We start from the raw sequence: 24,746 nt of genomic DNA, 5'->3' as shown, positions 1-24,746 counted from the left end.
TCTAACACCTATGAAGCCAGGTTAGCTGGCTGTTGTATGGGCTATTGTGAAACCTATGACTGATCGCTTTTATTTTATTGTCACAGTCACACCTCATAATGTATTATCTCACAGTTTGTCTTCACTACACGGCTAAATCAGCACCACTGTGATCGATGCAGTGGCATTGATGTAGTGGGTCTGGTGAAGATGTGATAAGTCAATGGGAGAGCACACTCCCGTCGACTTAATTAATCTACCTCAACGAGAGGCAGAAGAGCATCTCCCGTCGACATAGCACGGTGTAGATATCGTTGTAAGTCGATATAAGTTATGTTGACTTAAGTTACGTAACTAAAGTAGTGTAACTTAGATCGACTTGCAGCATTAGTGTAGACAAGGCCACAGGCACAAGAGCTGTGGGGGCGTGGGGAGATCTAGCTTAGCAGATGTAGCAAAGCAGTAGCATAACTTGCTAAAACCATGTTTCATATGCACTACAAGGTGATCATGGCCAGATGAGTTTTCTATTTTGAGCTCAGTTTCTACTGGGAACAGAGTATATCAAAACAAACACACACAGCCTTTATCCAGGAGAATCCTTGGAGTGAGCTGACATTGTGCCTGCATGACGTCTCTCCCAAGCAGCTATCATTGTATGAATGAATGTGGGGTGATAGGGAGATGCTTATTCTGTCTTTCCCTGTCAGAGGATACAGGACTGGTGGTTTGAGCTACTCTTTTGTTTCAAGGATACCACTATTTCCCCAATAAATGCAGCACACACAAAACCATAAAAAACATGATTTAAATATTTCAATAAAAATGCAAATTATCAGTTTCAGCTGTTGTCAGTAAAAATTGATACAAAAATTTATTATTTTTTACCTTGCCTCTTACTTTGAACAAACAAGTCAAAAACGCTGTTTACCAGACATAAAGATGTCAGGTACGATGGATCTGTCAGCCAGCCATAACCCCCACATGGGACAAGAATAGACGCTGGTAGACACACCCGGCTAATGGGCAAAGAGGTCTGAAAAGGTGTAGTTAGCCAAGAAAAGGGGCAGGGCTAATTCCCACACCAGGGAGCATATCCGCAGCCAGCAAGCAATTGGCATCAGCTGAAAGGAGCACAGTGAGTCAGGCCACTCTGAATCTTGCCCTGTACTGGCAAGAATCATTTGGAACTGGGCATACCACTTGGCTATGTCCATTCACCCAGATGTATGTGGAGCAAAGATAGTTTTTATCCTTTAACTTGCTTTATCACACTTCAGTATTTTACTATTTTGAACAAATCCCTCAGGAATGCGGAACTTTGTGTGACAAGGGCCTTGGCTAACATTTTTGGAAGTGGCCATTGACTTGAGACAACTTGGGCCTCATTTTGACAAGTGCTGACCTCTCCCAGCTGTGAGTTCCTACTAAGCAGGAAAAATGATGACTTTCCCGTCACAAATCTAATTAAACACCCCCTCTTGTGCACTGACCAGGCTGCTGTGAGGAGATCTGATTACTGAATCTCCCATGTGCTTTAAGCCTCCAGAATCTGAACAGACTCCATGCACTGCCCCTAGTTTGGGATCCTTAGGTCCACTCTTGCGGTGCAGATCTTCAATCTGGCATCCATTCCTGAGGGCTTAGACCCCATGGTCCAACTGCCTAGCTCTTGACCCCTCAACCTCCCCTATGGCTTAAGCACAGCCTCTCCCAAACTACAGCAATGTGGGTGCTCTGGGGTCACATGCTAACCCTTCAAGGACATATGACAGGTGTTGCACATAACACAGAGAGACAGACTTTGCACAGGATTCTAAAATGCCAGTGTTCTTTACTTAAGAGTTAAAACACAACATAGTGCCCCTCTTGGGGGACTGTTTAGGTTCCCCCATTTCATCAGACTCCTGCAGCAGCTTCCCTCTTTTTGAGCTGGTGAAAGTGACCAAAGACACCAAATAGATCAGCTCCTGCCTTTTATAACCTTTCAGTCCCTCTGTCTAGTAATTCCCAAATCAGCCTAGTGAGTTGGTTGCCAGGAGACCATCCCCAGACAAATCAGTAAAAAGACAATGAAGAAGACAAAGGGCTGCACATTCAAAATGGAGTTTGCAGTGTGATAATGAGAGAATTATAAATTGTAAGTTGACATATTACCCAAATTCTTATACCACTCCCTGAAAATCAGGTCCAAGTTATCTCAAGTTGGACATCTAAAAAGTGAGGCACACAAGGGCCATTATGCTATCTGGGGATTGCTGGAGCTCAAAAACAGTGCAACCACACAGCTTTCCTGGACATGCTCCTGACCTGCTTCCTCCAATGGAAGCTATGACGTAGAGGTAAATTCACTGGCTCTGTGCTCCCTTGGATTTCCCCATGCTGGGGAATCCACAGCAGCTTTGTGGCGGAAGATCAGGCCCAATATGTACATGTGGTGAGCTGAGGGTTTCTTTTTATCTCTTCAGGTGTGTTCTCATTGTGGACTATCAATTTCAAATGCTGACTGATTTGGTGGCTTACTTCAGTGAGAGACTCTTGATAGTCTTCTCTGCTGATTCAAGCTGCTTACTATCTTTTGCTTATTATCCACCTGCTGACTCCTGCCATAAGAGTAAAGGCACAAACATGATGGTCATTGCTAAGTACTCTTATGGCAGGAGTCAGCCGGTGGGCCTATTATTCATAGGGTTGCAAATTCTTAACGTGTTGCAAATTCTTAACGTGTGAGCACTGTTCAGTCTTGGAAGAAATACTGCGTTGTTTTTAGTTTTGTCATGCAAGTTCTTTTGGGAGGAGCTGTGGCAAGGAGCAAGTGAATTTGTTCTCTGCCTTAATCACTCTAATGAGAGAGATCTTTGGGACTCAGTTCTGAAAGAGGGCGTTCCCTGTATGCTGTCTGTGACCTCCCTCCCCTCTGTTCAAAGACTGGCTGAAAAAGTATAAAATAAAAGAGTTGCACTAAGAATATGCCCAGACTTCATGTCACTGATTTCTGCTCCAACAGGAAGCTGGCCTGCAGGCCCAGACATCTTCTACAGCTTCTCAGAGAGGCAACACAACTATTTAGCAAAAAATAAATTTTTTTCTTCCATATCTATTTTATTGACCACAGTTCTAATTTCATATGCCAAATACACACTCACAAACATTGTTAGCAACACTTAAGATGCTCTGGAGATTTGATTGTGTCAACAAATGGATGTGGAATCAAAGTGACAACTGGATAGTGTCTGATACTGGCAGCATCACAGCAGATCCTGGATGTGACATCAGTCAGTGAGAAAGCCAAATCCTGGACAGAACAGAGGAGTTAGGTCTGTTGCCGGTGAGTATGGGCATAAGTTTCCCCCACAGTATAATTCCATGTATTCTGTAGATATCCAGTAAAACAGTCATTCTTTTTCTCTTCATTAATAAAAAAGTACAAAATGGTAACAATTACTGCAGTAGTCAGAATCAGAGTTTGTGATCAAGACAATGGAGATGCCTAACCTAGTGATTTGAGCAAAGGCCAAGGGATTTAAGGCAAGGAACTTCTGGGTTATAGTCCTTGCTTCTGTGACTGCTTCTGTGTTCTTGGACAAGTCATTTAACCATGTTGCCTCAGTTCCTACCAATGGGCAAATAATTTTAAAAACTATTGAATTATTTGTTTGAAAATGTCACTCCATTTGTAAAATATATTATTTGAGAGTATATTTTTCAGTTCAGTTTATCAGTCTGACTCTGTGGCTCAGGGTATAATTTTTAAAAGTGTTTGTTGATTAATTTTAAAAGGTAATGAATTTTGTCAAATAAATTATTTGCTAAATAATATTCACCTGGCTATATGAATTTCCCCATTATGAAATGTGGATAATGATACTAACCTGCCTCATGGGCGGTTTGTGAAGCCTGATTAGCTAATGTCTGAAAGCTTTATGAGCACTACTTACTATTATTTCATAGAATCACAGAATATCAGGGTTGGAAGGGATCTCAGGAAGTCATCTAGTTCAACCCCCTGCTCAAAGCAGGACCAATCCCCAACTAAATCATCCCAGCCAGGGCTTTGTCAAGCCTGATCTTAAAAACCTCAAAGGAAGGAGATTCCACCACCTCCCTAGGTAACGCATTCCAGTGCTTCACCATCCTATTCTCCTAGTGAAAAAGATTTTCCTAATATCCAACATAAACCTCCCCCACTGCAACTTGAAACCATTGCTCGTCGTTCTGTCATCTGCTACCACTGAGAACAGTCTAGATCCATCCTCTTTGGAACCCCCTTTCAGGTAGTTGAAAGCAGCTATCAAATCCCCCCTCATTCTTCTCTTCCGCAGACTAAACAATCCCAGTTCCCTCAGCCTCTCCTCATAAATCATGTGTTCTTTGTCTATATTCTGGATTACAGAACACAGCAATTCCAATGTGCCAGTCATCAATAAAATCCAACACGTGCCCTCTGTATCTCCTATTTATGCTCCTCCACTACCCAATTAAAATCCCATTAAGCTTCTCACCTATAGTGGCTTTATCCTCAGACCAATGAACAGCAGCTTTTAACCTCCTGCTGCATTTGTATTGTTACAAAAAATTAACAGCATAATTTGCATGTATATCTCATATTTCTTAGCTAATAAGTGTCTCATGAGTTAATGGAGGACAACTATCTACTAGCTACTGACAAATTATCCATAATTCTTCCACTGATCAGTTTTCATTATTGTTTTTAAACAAATATTCTTGAGACATCATACGTTGAAATTGTATTCAGCCTAAGTAATGCATATTCGTAACTTGACCCTCCTTTCTTAACTTTTTGTTGCATCATACTTCCTAAATTTTGTGGAATCATTTAATGGAAAGAATAGTGATACAGAATGCCACTGCAAATCACAGTGTAGGAAGTCTAAAGTTTGAAACATTGTGCTGTTGATCCTGAAAATCCTTGTGGGGGTTGCAGCAGTGCATAAGGGTTTTGTGCTCTGATACAAGTGGGAGTACATGCCTTGAATGGACACAGGTAATGATAAATGCGAGGCTTTGTTCTCCTCACTGCTTGGTATTATGTCTCAAGCCTCCCTTCTTCAAAAGAGGGGACAAAAGAGGGGCAGGCAGTGGCCAGAGAACGAATGTATCCAGCTGTGTACACATTACTTCTTACGTTGGTATAAGTTATGTGTACACATTACCACTTGACAAAAGAGGGGCAGGCAGTGGCCAGAGAACGAATGTATCCAGCTGTGTACACATTACCACTTACGTTGGTATAAGTTATGTCGCTCAGGGGTGTGAATAAGCCACTCCCTGAGCAACGTAAGTTACACTGACCTAAGCGGTGGTGTGGACAGTGCTATATCGATGGGAGAGTTTCTCCTGCCAACATAGCTACTGCCATTTGCGGGGGCTGGAGTAATTAAGTCAATTTAGAACGTCTGCACTCAGTGCTACAGCAGGGCAGCTGCATCGGTGCAATTGCACCACTGTAAGCTCTATAGGGTAGCCACAGCTTGAGGAGACACAGCTGAATCCTCGGCTGTGCTGAGTTTACACAGCTTTTTACCTGTCTTGCCTACATGATTTATCTATTTTACCTACTCTTCTTTTGAGCTATGGTTGGCACTTGTACGTATCTGTTGCAGGTTCATAATGGCTCATTCTTATAGAAGCAATGGACATACGCCTTATGGAAGATCAAGAATTTAGTCAGTATCTGTTCCAAAACTGTTAATACTGACAGGTCTGGTAAACGTTCAGTTTTGCACAGGGGTTGCATTTTTTCTGTGTGACAAGTCAAGTTGGTCTAACATAGGACTGACAGCTGCACCACTTAAAAACCTATCGAACTCTAAAAAATTAAGCTCAAGTCAGATAGTGAGAAGGCAGTTGGGCCCATTCAACCCCTGACCTCTTGACTGAGACTTCAACAAGGGTCTCAGACGTTGTCAGTTGCAAGGCTGGTTTTTGCAACGTGTAAAAAAACCTGTACTGTAGGAACTAGACTGTGTCAATAGGACTTAAGCACATGCTTCAGAGCTTTGTGGAATTGAGCCCACAATGCATCCTCATATTACCTTTGTCTTTGGGGTTCCTGCCGAGCTCTTGTAGGAACTTTAAGCTTCCCCCAACTGGAGGAACCGCCCGGGAGGGCAGTAGTGGAAATAATACCTGCTTTTCCCCAGGGGTGAATCCTCTTTGGGACAGGCAGCATTGAATGTGCAGAGGGGTTCCATATTTACCTCCCTGTATCTCCTGGCGTTCGTCTAGCTCAATGGCTTTCAACCTGTGGTCCATGCACCCCACCCCCGCCAGGGGAGTCCACAGACTATGACTAAGGGGTTCGTGAAAGGTTATTATTACCGTAGAGCAGTGGTTTTCAATTGTGGTCCGCAGACCCCGGAGCTCCGCAGACTACGTCTGAGATTTCCAAAGGGATCTGCACCTCCATTCGAAATATTTTTGGGGTCCGCAAATGAAAAAAGGTTGAAAACCACTGGTCTAGCCTAGTAACTTGGAGGTTTGTACATTTGTACATTAGACTGTAAACTTTTCAGAGAGACTGTCTTTTTAGTATGTGTTTTTACTTTGCCTACCACAATGGGGCCTTAATCTCTGATTGGAGCCCTTGGCTGCTATTGCAGTACAAAACATTAATAATGAATCATAACATCTACAATAGATGGTTCTTAAAATTAAGGTCTGAGTTTAAAACCCTGCTGACATGTTTATTGGCTTGGGTACCATCAGTCTGTTATTACAGTAAAGCAGAAGTGTGACTCTGAGATTAACCTGAAGGTAGAGCTAATGACAGGACAACTGAAAATAACTGCATTCTTTCCACAGGAAAAGCTGGTCAGACAATCTCATGGATGAAAATGAGAAAGACAGGGCAAAGAGGTGAGCCCTTTTTTTCTCTTATAACACTGTTCATTTTGTTGTGTACCTAAGGTTTTATGTTGCTGCAGAAGCTGTTTTTTCCCTCCTAATTAACCAAAAGGGAGAGAAAAATAAAGCCAAATACAACTTGAAAAACTGTTGAATCACAAAGCACTATTATCAGCCATCCTTTAAGAATAAAAGCATGTCAATAGTGCTTCCTCTGAAAAATATCAGCAAGCCAAATACAAGGGTTACTTTTTCACATTACTGCATAGGATCAACCGAGGAACCTACAGAATGCTGTTTCTGCCACAGTACAACTGTCTAGTCCACCATGTGTATAAAATAACACATGTTGTTATATAATCTTTATGACAAACACTTTGTAAAAGAAACACAGATTGTTAATTGAAAATAATGAGGTTTTCTTATTATGTTACTCAGTTTATACATGGGTAATCATCTGATAATGATTTGGGAGAAAAACAAAACAAAAAACGACTAATACTCTCAAATCACCTAATCGCCAAAAATGAATAACATTACAAACATTATTTCAGACCTAAACATAATCTCCTTTCATATGTGCTTGTTATGGTTTGGGTTAAACTCCACTGAAGCTAGGGTAAATGATGGTGCAGCTAAATGCCCCTTTGATTAGTAATAAAACAATAGAAGCCACCACCAAACACACAGATCCACTTGGCAAGACTGAGTCAGAAGCTATGCCATGCAGGGTGAGGGGTTTACCAGGATTGATACAGCAAATGCAGGGGTTAAAGTATTGATTGATGGAGCTATTATTGTGTGTGTCTGTGTTTTTGAGGAAAACCGGAGAAAACACTAGAGAGCAAGGACAGAAAAACCAAGGGCACAATCAGAACAAGCACTGGGAATGTGGTTTTAAGAAAACATAGGCAAGAGTTTAGGGAGAGAAAGAAAAAAAAAAGCTGAGAGAGAGAGAGAGACAGCTTTTGAGCTGAGTGCTGATTGGAAAAGGTGCCTGCTACTGTGAGCAAAGACACTGTCTCATGATTGTTGGATTCCTGCTGTGTTCGGGGAAACAGGTCTTTGTACATTCTTTGTAAATAAACAGTATTGCTTCAAAGAAACATCTGGTTCCATCACCAATTACTGCTCCTAACTGGAACAACCCACAAGACGCTGAATTTTTAGCTAATTGATTGGGTCTAAGTGGTAATGTGCTATTAACTACAGTGGTAAAGTCACAGTTCATACATACACAGGAAATTGCTATTAACACTTTGTAGGGGTTGTCTTTTCAGGTAGGAAATCATTTGTTGCAGTAAAACTCCATAGTAATTGCCTGGCACCAGGAGTGTCACAGAATCTGTTTGCTAGCAACTTTTTTGGAAGTGTGATCAGTACTGCGACCAGCAGTTTAACTGGTGTAGAGGTAGCCTTAGGTTGCATGTACTTTTTTCCTTTGTTCTTTCTAATGAAAGTATTTCCAGTCCAGGCACAACTAGTTGGTCCAGGCTCGTCTCTTTTGATTTTTTTCCTGCTTCTTCCCTTCTGCAGCCTTTTTTCACTAATATAGGTCAGAAAGCTCTTCAGCCATGCTCAACTGTTCTCCTTTGCTTCTTTTCTAATTCATGCATGCTCGAGATACAGAAGCCCACTGTTTGATACAAGGAGCAATGTGCAGACTTAACTGCTGCAAACACTTAGGACTGCAAGGGATGTCTTCTAAGGCAAAGGGCTTATCAAAGTTTTCCCAAAGCCACTGTGCTGACACTCTTCACAAGGGACTTAACGTATGACAGTTGCTAAACATAGTATTATTAATGCATACTACAAAGAAGCACAATATAAGGATGCGCCTAACCATCTGTAAATAATGTAGACCTCTGTGAATGGAGGAGGAGGATGAAGGGAATGGATGCCTCATTCCACATTACATCATGAAAAAGATGTCTTTGGAGATGATCTATTGCAGCTGAAAGTGTGATACAAAGTGTCAAGAATTATAACATTGCTGGAATGCAGGGTTGTTTTTCATGGAGTGGGGAATGAAGCAAAGGGGAGAATAGAGGGAGGAATTCCAGATTTAACTGTCACTACCAGTTCACACACTTAGGTCCAAATTACTTTTATGATGCATGCAAGGCAACCATTTAAAAAGGGGGTTAGTGAGCAACATACACACAGAACAGACATAGGAAAACACATATCTTAAATAGTGGTAGTTGTCATTACCATCTGCTGACATTTTAATGCCTCTTTTTTTTTTTTTTTGTAAGGGGCATTTTTGGTGATGCATAGGGACAAGCCTTTGTTAATATTTACTCAGAATCAAAATTCCATTCAGACAGTGTATCTTTTTCCCATTAGCATATGCCATATTGCTTTGAAGATAACCAGGAGGTACATAACCAGGACTAATGGTATGAATTGTGCAATCAGAATTTGCTTCCTTTAATAGTTTGATATAGCTTATGTCAATGCCCTGCTCTTCAAAAGCTTTCAACACCGCATTGATCTCTATGCTGTTGAACATTCTATGCTGTTGAATGCTGCACTACCTTGTTTGATACTCCCCTTCACATCCCAGTTAAGAAAGGTGTGCAACAAGGAGACACAGTTTCACCGAAACTCTTCACAGCCTGCCTCGAAGTGATAATGGGACAAATGAATTGGAAGGGTGGAATCAACATCAACGGAGAACAGGTAAACCGTCTCAGATTTGTGGACGATATTGGGTTGACCGCCGAAAATGATATCGAGCTACAAAAAATGCTGCAAGAACTCAACACAAAAAGCAGCCAAGTCGGACTGAAAATTTACCCCTCCAAAACGAAATTTATGTAGTCTGATACCTTACCAAAAGTCCAGATAACAACCAAGGGAGAACAAATAGAAGAAGTTGAGCAATATGTCTATTTGGGCCAAGAAATTAACATGCGTCAAGATCAGGAAGGTGAACTTTCGTGAAGAAAGAAAGCAGGTTGGTGTGCATTCAATTCTATCAAGGATGTCCTCTAAGGAAAAATCAAAAAGGCAACACGTGCCAGCTTCTTCAACTCAACAGTCCTGCCAGCAATGTTGTACGGCAGCAAAACATGGGTGCTGATGAAGACAGAGGAGCAGCAACTGTGTGTCACAGAGAGGGCAATGGAAAGAAGAATTCTGGGAATTTCAATACAAGACCGAGTCCCCAGTGAAGTGATCAGACAGCAGAGTGGAGTGCAGGATGTCGTTGTTGAGAGCAGGCATAAAAATACGATGGGCCAGGCATATAACGAGGCTCACTGACAATCGATGGACTGCAGCTGTCGCCGAGTGGTACCCACAGGAACTGAAATGACCACTCAGCCAACCCCCAAAGAGATGGGAAGATTTTATCATGAAAAGACATAGCCGCATATGGAGAAGGAAGGCCAAGATATGAGAAGAATGGAAGATGTGCTGTGATTGGCGCAATCTGTAGGAGGGCTGAAGGACCAATTGATCAAGGTGAAGGGTATGAAATTAAGACAAGGACAACTTCAGCAGAGTATCAGGGATAGTGCCCTAATAGTGATATTTACTAGACTATGGAATAAGCTTCCAAGGGAAGTGTTGGAACCTGCATTGTTCAAGACATTTAAAACTGGACTGAACAAAGCACTAGCAAATATAGAATCCTGCATTGGCAAAGGGATAGATTAGATGACCTAATAAGGTTTTCTGTTTTCTTCTTTTAAGGATCCTACTCTGTTCATTGATTTGGATCTTGGTCGAGTTATTTCCACTACAAAAGTTTTCAGATTTCCTTTGTGAATAAAATGTCAAGGGTTAAAAATAGGTACTTTCTGGTTTCTGTCAAAACATATTTTACTTTCTATGCAAGCAACACTTACTCTATATATGGTTGGGGAGTTTCAGTTTTTGGAGGAATGGGAGCCTTCAAGCTAACATGGGCTGAGGATTGAATTACATGAAAATAAAATGTTGCTGTTCTTTAAATCTTCTTGAATTGTTTGGAAATACGAAGAAGATGGATTCAAATCTTGTCCCGACAATCTTCTGCATGTGTAACAGGAGTAGGCTTAAATCAGTTAGACAGCATCCACCCAAACTTTTGTGTTCAAAGCTGTAAAATAACCAAAGATTGGCTTCTTTCCAGTAAAAAGAAAAGGAGTACTTGTGGCACCTTAGAGACTAACGAATTTATTTGAGCATAAGCTTTCGTGAGCTACAGCTCACTTCATCGGATGCATTCAGTGGAAAATACAGTGGGGAGATTTATATACACAGAGAACATGAAACAATGGGTGTTACCATACACACTGTAACGAGAGTGATCAGGTAAGGTGAATTATTACCAGCAGGAGAGCGGGGGGGAGGGGCAGGGGGAGCCTTTTGTGGTGATAATCAAGGTGGGCCATTTCCAGCAGTTGACAAGAACGTCTGAGGAACAGCGGCGGGGAATAAACATGGGGAAATAGTTTTACTTTGTGTAATGACCCATCCATTCCCAGTCTTTATTCAAGTCCAAGTTAATTGTATCCAGTTTGCAAATTAATTCCAATTCAGCTGTCTCTCGTTGGAGTCTGTTTCTGACGTTTTTTTGTTGTAATATTTGGACTTTTAGGTCTGTAATCAAGTGACCAGAGAGATTGAAGTGTTCTCCGACTGGTTTTTGAATGTTATAATTCTTGATGTCTGATTTGTACACAAAGTAAAACTATTTCCCCATGTTTATTCCCCGCCTCTGTTCCTCAGACATTGTCAACTGCTGGAAATGGCCCACCTTGATTATCACTACAAAAGGCTCTCTCCTCTCCCTCCCTCTTCCCCCCGCCCCCCCCCCCCCCCGCTCTCCTGCTGATAATAGCTCACCTTACCTGATCACTCTCATTACAGTAAAGAGAAAAGAAGGACTTGTGGCACCTTAGAGACTAACAAATGGTGCCACAAGTCCTCCTTTTCTTTTTGCGGATACGGACTAACACGGCTGCTACTCTGAAACCTCTCGTTATAGTGTGTATGGTAACACCCATTGTTTCATATTCTCTGTGTATATAAATCTCCCCATTGTATTTTCCACTGAATGCATCCGATGAAGTGAGCTGTAGGTCACGAAAGCTTATGCTCAAATAAATTTGATAGTCTCTAAGGCGTCACAAGTCCTCCTTTCCTTTTTGTGGATTACAGACCAACACGGCTGCTACTCTGAAACCTTCTTTCCAGTGCATGTCAAAAAGTATTCAGGCCAGAGAGCAAGACAAACAAAAATTACTGCCTCCAGCCCCCACCCCGTCACTGGTAACATATGGAAGCCTCCATTGTCATATCTCTGCTGAAAATGTTTATTTACATATTGGTCCTTGGAGGCAGGGCCGTCCTTACCTGTACGCAAAGTAAGCAGCTGCATAGGGCAACAGGAAATTCGGGGCACCAAATTAAACAATTCTACAGGATGCTTATAAATTGCCATAGTTTTTTTACTTTTTTATCTGACCAACAAATAATTTAGGATACCTAAATGTTTTGATCAGCCCAAAAGTTTGAGCATTATAAATTGTTTTCTGGGCCAACAAAAAGTGTTGTCATATTATTTACCTTGTCTATTTACAATCTTCCTTTACTGAAAGTACCTCAGCATAGAATGCATGAATTTTGAGTACACCTACACACATATGAAAACCTGTGCTCACAAGACAAGCTTTATAATTTGTCTGAAAACAAGGACATGAAATTCCTCCACATCTTGTCCTGCTGCTGGAGTGATAGGGGGAGGACAGAAGAGCCAACATGTGCCCCCTGAGTGAGCCCAGGAATAAGATAATAAAGTCACAGAGCAGAGACTGGAATAAAATCCAGCTCTGTTGTTTCTCATCCTAGCACTCTATCCTTCGGAGCATGCCGCTTTTCAAGATGTCCCAGCAAAGAGGTCACAAAGATGACAGTGAGAAAGGTCAGTTCTTGGTTGCTTATGTAGCTTTGCCTGGTGCCAGCCATTAGTGTTCACACACTGATTCATAGCGAGTTCATTTTCTAAATAACATGTCGCAAGAAGAATATGTAATGATTACTCTTTCTAGGTCCATTCATTATTTTTTTCATACTTATAGGGCGTCACGTAACAAGTCTGAAAAGAAGAGACGTGACCAATTCAATGTTCTCATCAAAGAGCTCAGCTCCATGCTTCCAGGCAACACCCGTAAAATGGACAAAACTACAGTGCTTGAAAAAGTCATTGGCTTCCTGCAGAAACACAATGGTAAAAATTGCTAAACCTATCCATGTACAGTCAAACTGAACCAAATCCTTGTTACCCCAGTGATGGTCAGAGTGGCTCAGGTGGTTAAAAATTTCATATTAAGATTTTTTCCAAGTCATAGTTTATGACGAGAAAACTTAAGGGTACCATGCAACCCAAATCAGCCTCCTCGGCTGCTCCTTGGTACAGGATAGTACTTATCCTACTTGCTCTGTAGTATAATGCCTGTTCAGACCTGATGGGCTTGCTCAAGACTGCCTTTCTTGCTCACAATGCTCCTTTTGGCTGTTGGGCTCAAGTGAATGAAGCTGGTCAGTCCTCCGACGTTCTAAGGCAGAGGATGTATGCCTCCCTAGCTGACTGAATATCAGGCAGCCAGGGAAGAAATGCAAAGGGCACAGAGCTCTGAAATGAACCTGTGAGCTAAGCAGGGGAGGGACTTGTGATCTGCACAAAACAGTGATCAAGCGGGAAAGAGGAAGCTCCCTTCTCCTGACACCAACAGACTTCTGACTGGAGTGGGGAAATATTCTTCTTAGCTTCTCTAAAAGTAGATGTAGGGAGCCAGTCTGTTCTCTCCTGGGGTACTGTGAAAGGGGGCTGTGACTCCTGCACACTGTGGGCCCTAAGTATGAAAAAGAAGCAGCTTCTGAGGATAGGGGATAGAGGAGTTATCATATGAGAAGCTTGCCTGTGTGCCTCGGTATAGAGCTGGTGGGTTTGGAGTGGGGTTGTTTTCCCTGGATAATCCAACCTGCTATTAAGCCAGCATCCAGAGTCGTGTCTCTCCCAGGTCTCAGTTTCTACTTCATCATGCCCGCTACACCTTTTAACAGATGAAAATCCATCAGGGATTCTTTAAAAAAAAAAAAATGGAGAAAGTGAAGGTTCAAGGTTACGAATTTAAATAATTTTCTGTACAGAAAATATCTTAAAGAAAGATCACATGGCATACTTTCTGGCTTTAAAATATTGATCATTGTTTCTCTGGCACTTGGATCCATGTGCCGTCACACCAAGCAGCCTGAAGGGTGGCGAAAGGAGGGGAGCTCAGAACTAATGTGTGTATAATGTAGTACAGTGGGAAATTCTGACATTAAGGCCAAATTTTTAAAATTGGTTTAATAAATTGTATTCACAAATATTTGCTTGCATAAATCTGGGGGACTTCTACCCAATGTGCACAAGCAAATACCAGTTTTTCATTTGCATAGGTGCAATTTTAGTTTGGTTTTAAGGCCATTTGCAAATTTGGCATAGAAGAGCACAATAAAGACAGCTGCTGAGTAGTGATGACAGCCAGAAATTTATTTTAAAATATATCTGAAGGGTGAATGTTTATTCTCATAAAAACGTGTCAGCTCTACCATTATATCTCAATACTGATCTCTAACCATTGCTGTTCCAATCTTTGGAGGCACTCTGTGCAAAAACTATAAATGTGCTGAATTGTACCACTCTTCTGTGATGTGAGTAAACTTTAGAGACAGATCACCTCTTGCTGAAGAAATCCTGAGGTTAGGGTGGAATGCTGCAAATTTTGTCTTGCAGAGTTTTCACCATATTGTTCTACCAGAAGTGTGGGATTTGCCCCCTGCCTCATACCCCATGAAATGGGCAGATGCTTCAGCCCCCACAAATCATAGATCCCTTGAGATCTTGGAAAATGATCTGGAAGTGTTGACCATTCACTTGAAGGCTTTGTGCATGCTCCAAGTTCCTGGCAGGATGGCAATGGCTCTACAACTACACCCCTTTCAGCAGTTTGATTTGTCTTGCGTACCCCAAGTTACAGCTCCCTTAAAAACGACTTGCTTACAAAATCTGACATAGAAATACAAAAGTGTCACAGCACAGTGTTACTGAAAAATTGCTGATGTTCTCATTTTTACCATATAGTTATAAAATAAATCAATTGGAATATAAATATTGCACTTACATTTCAGTGTCTAGTATATAGAGCAGTAGAAACAAGTCCTTGTTTGTCTGAAATTTTAGTTTGCACTGACTTCGCTAGTGCTTTTTATGTAGCCTATTGTAAAACTAGGCAAATATCTAGATGAGTTGATGTACCCCCAGAAGACCTCTGCGTACCCCCAGGGATACATGTACCTCTGGTTTAGAACCACTGCAATAGGGGGAGATCTGCACACAGAGGGTTCCCTTGTGCATGCACATCAGCCTCAAATCAGGAACAAGACTAAGAGCACCAGAATACCTTATCACTTGTAATCTAAGCTAATTTTGACAGTAGGGCACAGTTGCCAACTTTCATGCGGTAAATAAGCACCCTGACTTTCACAATAAGCCAACAATCAAGCTAATCCCATTTCAAAACAAGGCCAAAACAAGCCAATCCCTAAGAACCATAACACTCTATGTGACTAGATCCCCCGGTTTGCAGTCTGGCACTGTGGTGGGCCCTCTGTACACTCCTGACTCTCTCCGCCACTTGCCTCTGCTTGCCTGTTGTCCCTGCCTGCCCCCCTTTGCCCCTGCTTGCTGGGAGCCAATAAAAAAAAGAAGTAACAAGCTACAATAAGAGACAAGCCAAACAAGAAACAAGCTACAAGCCAAAAACTAGCCAACAAGCAACTCTAAACAAGCCCAATTTCTGCATTTTTTCCACGGGTTTGGCATGTTTGCAGCAGGGACTGATTCTCATTTGATAAGGCCTCTTTACACTGCTCAGGCAGTGTATACACAGTTCTGGAACAGTGTAAATGAGCCACATCTCCAGAAGTGACAGTCCTCAAGACCATGTGGAATTCCAGTGACTTCACTAGAACTCCATAGAGGTGAATGGGTCCAACCTCACAGAGCAGCTTGCAGGACTGGGGCCTAGTGAATTAATCTTTGCCATTTTGCTCTCTTTTATTCCTTGGACAATCTTTCCACCTTCTCAGAGTTGAGAGATATGGGTGTAATAAAGAAGCAGATAAAAACTCTTACATCATGACACCAACATAATTAAGTCACAAATGTCAAAATAATTGAGGAAAGAATTATAGTTAATCTGTAATTGCAGTGATGGTTCTCTTTTAATTAAATATTGCCATAGACAAAGTTATTTCATGCAAGAGGGCACAATTGGGACATCTGAAAGTTTCATTATATCTGTTATTCTTTTACAGCTTCTTTCATAATTGTATATACCTATTTAAAATCTGACAGTAATGATATATCTTTCTTTTTATCTGCCCAAGGCAGGGTAAAAGAAGATGTTAATATGCACACTTTAAAAAATCCACTAAAGAACAACCACATAAGTGTAATAATAAGCGTAAATGGAGTAGCTGATAGCACCAATAATTTACTCAAAAAAGGCATTTTACTTTATTTTACCTGATTGTTCTCTGTTTAGTAAACAGCCTATGATTGTATATAGAAGTTGGACTGAATTGCTATTGGTTTTGTACTCTTTAAGAAAGAAAGAAAGAAAGAAAGAAAGAAAGAAAGAAAGAAAGAAAGAAAGAAAGATACTTTTCAGACAAAAATCCATTATTTAAAAGTTTAAATCAACAGTAGATATGCAACATACTACAAAACAAAGAATTCAGTTTAAAAACATTTCTTTATCCCCATTGTATATGATGGTTTTATTTGTTGTATTCAATAGTATTTTCTCTTACATTTGGCTTTTTAAACCAATCATTTATAATTAATTAATTACAATTAATCAGTTATAACAGAAAAGCAGATCAATTTTCAGATTTCCTGCTTACTAAACAGTCTCTTTCTATTAATCCAAGGAAGCTTGGCAAAATTCAAATAATTCTTCCAGAAATTGATTTTTCAAATATGCCATTTTTGCCATGCTAGTATCTACTGTAAAATATTCTGCATTTTGCAGGGTACATAATAAAGAGTTGATTGGAGCTGATCCTTTTTTTCTCAGCCATCTGCTGAACATTCTGGGCCGGTAAAGCCACTGCATTGTGATATCAAGACAACCCCAGCAATGCTGAAAAAGTTAATTTAGTGGGAAACAGACTGCTGCAGCTCCACTGATAAAAGCACTAACCTGTGCTTGTGTGGGTGCTTTGATTTACTTCCATGAGACACTTCACGCAGACAGTATTATAGGTTTACTGCCTTTTAAATCATTCAGCCATTTTTATTTTTGTGGTCAGTCTCTTGAAACAGAGAGAACGTGGCATTAAGTGCTCTGTAAATGTTGACAGATTAGGTTAATCAGAGTAGAGTAGAGAGGACACATTTATCCTCTACCCGACCACCAGTGTTAGCGCTCAAGTGTACTTTTATTAGAGCTGGGTGAATACTGAACAGATTATTAGGCAAATATGTATAAAATTTTGAGAAATGTATCAAATAATTTATCTGACAAATACATCCTTACATTACTTAGGCACCAAGGTCCATAATGTACCAATACTAATTGGAAATGTTATTTGAAATAAATTATTCATCAAATATGATTCAATCAGCTCTCATTTGGGTTCAGTCTTAACTACAGAGCCATGATTTATAATTATCATACACTGGCACTTCTCCAAGTGAAAACTTACAAAGGACGAATGCCCTAGGAGTGTTTATTGGACGGTGCTTCCATGTGACAGAACAGAATGCCACCATCAAACCACCAGACAGGTTCACAGTCAGATTTTTATTTTAAAGGATAGGAGATTGCATTTTCCAACTGTTTTTTGTGAGTGAAGCTCTGGTTTGCTTCCCCATCCTCTGGCCTGCACTGCACTGTGGAGCTGGCTGGAGATGGTGTGAGGAGAGAAGGATGTTCCATCACAAGAGATGCTGTTGTAAATTGTACATTCCACCTGTGCACCAAGCAACTGGGGGAGCGATTGTGGTTTCTAAGGCACAGTCATCCAGCTTCCTCAAGGATGCTTTTTCACTGCCCCTACTCGGCGTTGTGGCTGTAGGCCAAAATCTAGCCCTTGGTCATTCCCATCCTAAGTCTGAAACTCGGTAAACTACATATTTGATATATGCTAATCCTCATGCGATTTTGCTTTTTTTTTTTAATTCAAAATTCACCTAGGTAACACACTGATTGAAAACAATGGCCATTTGACTGCAAACTCCTATTGAAGACAATGGGGTTTGGCTGAATAAAAACTGAGTAAGGACCTCCGGACGTGGCCCAATGAGGAGATTATCCATATTCTTGCACTGCATGCATGTCCAGTGCTTGAAAATCTCTATTCATTTCAAGTTATATAAAATATTTACATCCCTTAGCAGCAATTTGTATATAGTTTTGCAAAATATACTTTTCTTTGGATTTTTTAAAAAAAATTGTAATGTTGTTATTTGTTTAGAAGTCTCAGCACAGACAGAAATTTGTGAAATTCAGCAAGACTGGAAGCCTTCGTTTCTCAGCAATGAAGAATTCACCCAGCTGATGTTGGAGGTAAAAATGCATATAATTTTGCTATGGATGTGCACATTGTTCTAGAGCAACAATATGTCTGTGATCCCAAAAAGAGAAGAACTTTAGATTTTATTGTACTTGACCATAAAGCAGAGCCACCATGAAACAAAAAGACTGGAAACCAATATGTGTTCCATTCCATGCTTGGACACTGCAGTAACCGAAGTACTGCAGTCAATAAAAATCCATTTTTAAAAATGGAAGAGACACACATTAAATGTAATACATAAAATAAATTCAAATTATGATATACATTTTATTGCTACAAATATAAGATAGGGAAAGGGAAAGCTTGCCATATCTCCTTTTTTGTATATATATTATTATTATTTTATTTAACATTTATACTGCATTGGCACCTAAAGGTCATCCATGCCAAAACCCTATTGTGCTAGGTATTATACAAACATAAAAAATGACAGCCCTTGTTGACTTGACACCATTAACACTGGCAGTGCAATCATTTCCAAAGTTCCTATCAAAGACATCTTTATTATAATAGGGAGCAGAAGCACTTTGCAATTATATTGTATTAAATCACATTTAAATTATACCATAGGAGTTTCTAAAACTAGCAGAGATTTTTAGGGAAATGACTCAGTGATGTTTGTGTAGGTTTGATATGAAATCCAAATGAGCTGCCAAAATGTAATTTTCTATCTTGTAAATAACTACAACTTTGTTAATTGTCTTTTCTGCTACTAAAAATGTAAAGGTTATTTGGTTTCGGAGTGTCATTTAATAACATGTTTTCACTGCTTATTTGTTTTCTCTACTGTGATTTATGAACATTAGTATGAAGAAAAAAGTGTGAATGGACATGATTCACTGTATGGGTGCAGGGAGATGCAAATAGTCAGCAGGAGCAACTTTCCTATGCTGGGAGTGGATAGCTGTAAATTCTCTCGGAGGCTCCACTATTTGGTCACCATTACCTTTTAGTTTTTCATGATAAGTTTTCTTCTTGTTAAATATTTAACTTTCCTTTCTGTTAATGCTCATGCTTTGACGCAAATGGAAATAATTAACTAATAGTTTTGTTTGATACAGCTGTTAGTTTGCATCTATTGTATCTGTCTTTCATTTTTCTATGGCACTTGTGAATGTTGCAAGCGAGTTTTTAAGAGACACTTCATTTGCACTTGCCTGACATAATTGTAGATTCTCATTTCAGTGCACAGGAATTTACACACATGACTCCCTTCACATTGAATTAAAAATATTCCCTTGAGGTGGAAACAAATGAATGGGCAAATGACTTGGGTTCTTCTTTGAGTGCTCGTCCCTGTGGGTATTCTCTGTGGGTTGGAATGCACTCCGTGTGCCTGAGACCAGAAGATTTTTCAGTAGTAGGGTCCACCAGTCCGTGCCTGCACCCTTCCCCACCTTCTGCTTTAAACTGAGGGTACAAAGGGTGCTGCGGACCAACCACCTCTCCAGTTCCTTTCTACCACTTGTGGTCTGAGAGAGAACCCCTCAGTGTTTGCAGCTTTTTGCTAGTGTTCCCACTCAAACTTTCTTGTATTGTAATTCGGTTTTCTTTTTTCTTAGATACAGTGGATGCCACTTGATACCAACTCTGATATCAACACTTCCAGTTCATAGCAACATTTTGCCAGGAACTATTCCCATCCCATCAACTTCATTGTTAACAGGATTTGGATATTGGCAGTGACATGTCACTTATTGAGAACTTCTTTTAGAAGAAAGGCCCTGACTGCAGGCAGGTTTGTGAGGCTGGAGCCAGAGAAGGAAGGGCTGGGACATGCCTTCCTTGGCTGCAGCCCCACAAACCTGCCTGCACTCAGGGACCACACAGGAGGTAAGGGGATGGGGGCCCCACATCTCTGCCCAGTGAGGGAGCCCCTGCTGGAGTACTGATGCTGCAGGCTGGGTCGGGAGGCTGTGGGAAAAGGAAGGGGCTACAGTCCAGATGCCAGGGTTTTCAGCTGGGAGCTCGCAGAACTGCATGGTACCTCTCAATGCTGCTGCCCTGCTCTCAGCTTCCCCTCCTCCTGGAAAGCCCTGGCATCCAGACTGCCGCCCCCTCTCCCCACAGCATGCCTGCAGGCAGGTTGGTGGGGCTGCAGCGAGGGAAGGCACGTCATTGCCAATATCTGACACCCCCAGCCCCATGGAAGAGGAACTCCCACTGTGCAGGGTGGGTTCACTGTCCAGCCAACCCCCTCTTTGGGACCCCCCGCCCCTCCTAACTGGGCTGGGATTAGGCTTGTGGTGCCAGGGCAGAGAGTGTTGCTGCAATTGGTTGGTACCATTTCAGGGTACCTTCACTCTGAGGCTACATTCGCCCTGGTCCAGGCTGCCAAGGAGCACAACAAACTGCTCCAACCTACGCCCACCCCTTCAGACCAGGATGACAAGAGACTATATCTCTTCAGTAGGAAAAACAAATTTCAGCCAGGCCCCAATTCCGGGCCATCCTTGACTAAGGGGAATTGTTGCCAGACCATCTCATCAAGCGTCGCTGGATGCAGCGGAGACGGTTTTCCATTCCATGGCGACTTCAGTCATCATGAGATACATGTCTGCAATCCTCGGGGTTCCCCAAGGAGGTCCAGCAGCAGTAGAAGATCTCCCCTTCTAGGGTAACAACCTGTTTAGCCAGAAAACAGATGAGTCACTTCATTCCCTTAAGAACTGTCACACACCACTCTGCTCCTTGGGGAACTGTACCCTGGCACCCCAAAGGAAATATTCCCAGCTGCCTCCTCTGTCCTGGCCCTCTGTCCTTCTGTCATCCAAGGGTTTGTGAGCCTCCTTGGAAACATCAAAGGGCGCAAAGTAGCAGGCAAATGTACCACCATCACCACCCTCTCTTTAGTCCCAGACTTCCACCAGCAAAGGATGGTTGAGAATCACCAACAAGTCTTTGCACTGCCCTTTCTCTGCACTCCCCTTACCCCACACTCTTTGAGGGCTGCTTGGCCTCTTTCCTCCTGATGTGGCATCACATCATGTTGGATAAATGGGTCCTCAATAGCTTCTCGACTGGCGACACTATCAAATTCCTGTCTTCTCTTCTCCAAAATCCCATCCCCTGTCCTTCTTCAGGGACCCTTCTCACAAGAGGACTCACACATGGGAGGAGTTTCAGAGTAACAGCCGTGTTAGTCTGTATTCGCAAAAAGAAAAGGAGTACTTGTGGCACCTTAGAGACTAACCAATTTATTTGAGCATGAGCTTTCGTGAGCTACAGCTCACTTCAAAGTCTGCTGCAGTTTCCACGGTATGCATCCGATGAAGTGAGCTGTAGCTCACGAAAGCTCATGTTCAAATAAATTGGTTAGTCTCTAAGGTGCCACAAGTACTCCTTTTCTTTTTACATGGGAGAAGGACTCCCAAATCCAGTTAGATAGAGCCTGTGCCTCCTCAACTCAGGAGGAAGGGTTTTTACTCCAGATATTTAATCATCCCCAAAAAGGCTGGAGACCCATCCTACACCTCAGACAGCTAAATGTCTTTGTGTGCCCATTTGACATTCAGGATGACCACCTTGATCTTAATAATCCCCTCCCTACAGAAAGGCGACTGGTTTGCAGCCCTCAATTTGAAGGATGCCTACTTTCATATAGACATTCATCCAGGACACAGAAGATTCCTGCATTCCACGCTGAGCGTCAAGCACTTTCAATTCAGAATTCTTTCCTTCGGCATCTCAACAGCCACAGGAGGTTTCACAAAGGCACTCTCCATGGTAGCAGCAAGTCTGAGTCTTTAAGACAGCCCAATATTTCCTTACCTTGATGATTGGCTGCTCGCAAGTCAGTCGTATCAGAAGGCGCAGATGGCGGTCCTCTCCTTATGCAATCGCTTTTACGCCTCGGGACTTCAGGTAAATCTAGAAAGGTCCACTTCAGGCCCCACACAAGTTTTAGAATTTAACAGGGTGAATCTGATCTCGATTTTGGGCCAGGCATACTTAAGTCAGGATACATTCCTCACAATGAGGGATCTAACTTCAACTCATCCCCTTGACAGCAGTCTGATCCTGCCTGGTCCTTCTAGGCCATGTGAATTCCTGCATCTACATCAGTGATTCTCAACCAGGAGTCTGGGGCCCTATGGAGGACCGTGAGTAGGTTCAGGGAGTCCACCAAGCAGAGCTGGCATTTGATTTGTTTGGGCCCAGGGCAGAAATCATGGAATCATAGAATATCAGGGTTGGAAGGGACCTCAGGAGTTCATCTAGTCCAACCCCCTGCTCAAAACAGGACCTAATCCCCTGTTAGCCGATGGCCAAGGATGTTTGGTGAGGTGCCAGCTATGCCCGTTTTATACCATCCGTGACTTTAACCGCTAGGACGCACTGTCCCTTCGCGGCGGGCAGCCCGGGCTAGGCTGACGGATGCCCCAAGGTCCTAAACACCCGTGACTTTAACTGCTAGAGCTCAGAGCTCTTTCGCAGTGGGCAGTCAGGATTGACTTGACAGGCGCCCCAAGAGTTTGCCCCGTGGAGGCAGCACAACTCAACGCTAGGCTCTTAGTACTCTCACCTAATGGCCAGGCTTTAGAGCCAAAACGGCTGAGGTTCTTTAATTGTGTTGGCTGCTTTACAGTAAACCAGAGAAACAAGTCAGGCTTATGCACAAATGGTTACCAAAATTTATTAAACTAGATTCTAATCATGTGGTCACAAAATTGCTAGTGCCTACTTATTTAAATGTAGAGATGTTACACACACAAACAAGTTACAAAACTGAAGCCACAATCCCAAAGAAAGAAAACAAAGTATAGAGCTCTATTTCAAAATATGTGTACACTAAAGATAGGAGATCAGGTGTGGGTGCTTCTTACCCTCCTTGCATCTCTCGATTCCAGCGGTGCCAAGCCAGGATTGGTCACTCAATTCCGCAGAAAGACGAATAAGGGACAAGGCTTAGGGACCCTCTTAGCTGCAGAAGCCTTGGGAGGCTGTCACTTATCTGACCAGCAGATAGATAGTGAAAAGCACTCAAAAATCATGGTGCTGTAGGTCCCATACTTATACCTCTGTACTCCTTTATTCTCCTTCTCCTTTCTTATGCCAAATTGGGGCTGGTCTGTCTGGGCGACGCCAGCTCTCGCAAGAATAGTTTACACTTGCAAGGGAGAGAAACAATAAGTTTCGACTACTGGACATTCCTTTTATTAGGGTAAATATTTTCCCACCTAGGATGTTGGGGTGTGTGCATCACGCTATTTAGTAGGGGCTAAGAGCCATGTCTGTCACAGCTTCTCTGTCTGCTGTGAGCCTAATCGTTGTATATGTTCCCAGAGGCACATTGTAGCAGCACACCTGTGCTTCTCACAGCTTCAAAGGCTGTGCTGGAATTGATGTTAAGTGCCCTGTTGTTTTGGCTCCCTTGTGTTCCCAGCAATGCTGGTCTGAGAGTGGTGGGGGGGTGGATGTCTGGCTACATTCCCACATAAATCATCCCAGCCAGGACTTTCTGAAGCCTGACGTTAAAAACCTCTAAGGAAGGAGATTCCACCACCTCCCTAGGTAACCCATTCCAGTGCTTCACCACCCTCCTAGTGAAAACGTTTTTCCTAATATCCAACCTAAACCTCCCCCACTGTAACTTGAGACCATTACTCCTTGCTCTGTCGTCTGGTACCATTGAGAACAGTCTAGATCCATCCTCTTTGGAACCCCCTTTCAGGTAGTTGAAAGCAGCTATCAAATCCCCTCCCTATTACGTCCCTCGATCTGCTGGCAATGCTCCTACTTATACAGCCCAAAATGCCAAAATGGTAGCCTTCTTGGCAACAAGGGCACACTCTTGACTCATATCCAGTTTCTCATCCACTGTAACCCCTAGGTTCTTTTCTGCAGAACTGCAGCCTAGCCATTCAGTCCCTAGTCTGTAGAAGTGCATGGAGTTCTTCCATCCTAAGTGCAGGAGTCTGCACTTGTCGTTGTTGAACCTCATCAGATTTCTTTTGGCCCAATCCTCTAATTTGTCTAGGGCCCTCTGTATCCTATCCCTACCCTCCAGCGTATGTACCACTCCTCCCAGTTTAGTGTCATCTGCAAACTTGCTGAGGGTGCAATCCATGCCATCCTCCAGATCATTAATGAAGATATTGAACAAAACCAACCGCAGGACCAACCCTTGGGGCACTCCACTTGATACTGGCTGCCAACTAGACATGGAGCCATTGATGGCTACCCTTTGAGTCTGATGAGCTAGCAAGCTTTCTATCCACCTTATAATCCATTCATCCAGCCCATACTTCTTTAACTTGCTGGCAAGAATACTG

The 24,746-nt window shown here is 42.2% G+C and overlaps 1 protein-coding gene across 1 annotated transcript in view; it reads left to right on the top strand.

The window, feature by feature from the left end:
• NPAS2 (neuronal PAS domain protein 2) overlaps positions 1 to 24,746 on the top strand; it is a 213,407-nt gene that overhangs the window by 101,313 nt on the left and 87,348 nt on the right. The window contains exons 2-4 of the mRNA XM_084609776.1: positions 6,805 to 6,858; positions 12,921 to 13,069; positions 18,370 to 18,461. Of these exons, the coding sequence (XP_084465902.1) occupies positions 6,805 to 6,858; positions 12,921 to 13,069; positions 18,370 to 18,461 (295 nt within the window). The remainder of the gene's footprint in view (positions 1 to 6,804; positions 6,859 to 12,920; positions 13,070 to 18,369; positions 18,462 to 24,746) is intronic.

The sequence above is a fragment of the Lepidochelys olivacea genome, assembly GCF_965140295.1.
Source record: "Lepidochelys olivacea isolate rLepOli2 genome assembly, chromosome: 1".
Taxonomy (NCBI): domain Eukaryota; kingdom Metazoa; phylum Chordata; order Testudines; family Cheloniidae; genus Lepidochelys; species Lepidochelys olivacea.
This window is presented reverse-complemented; position numbering and strand designations above follow the sequence as displayed.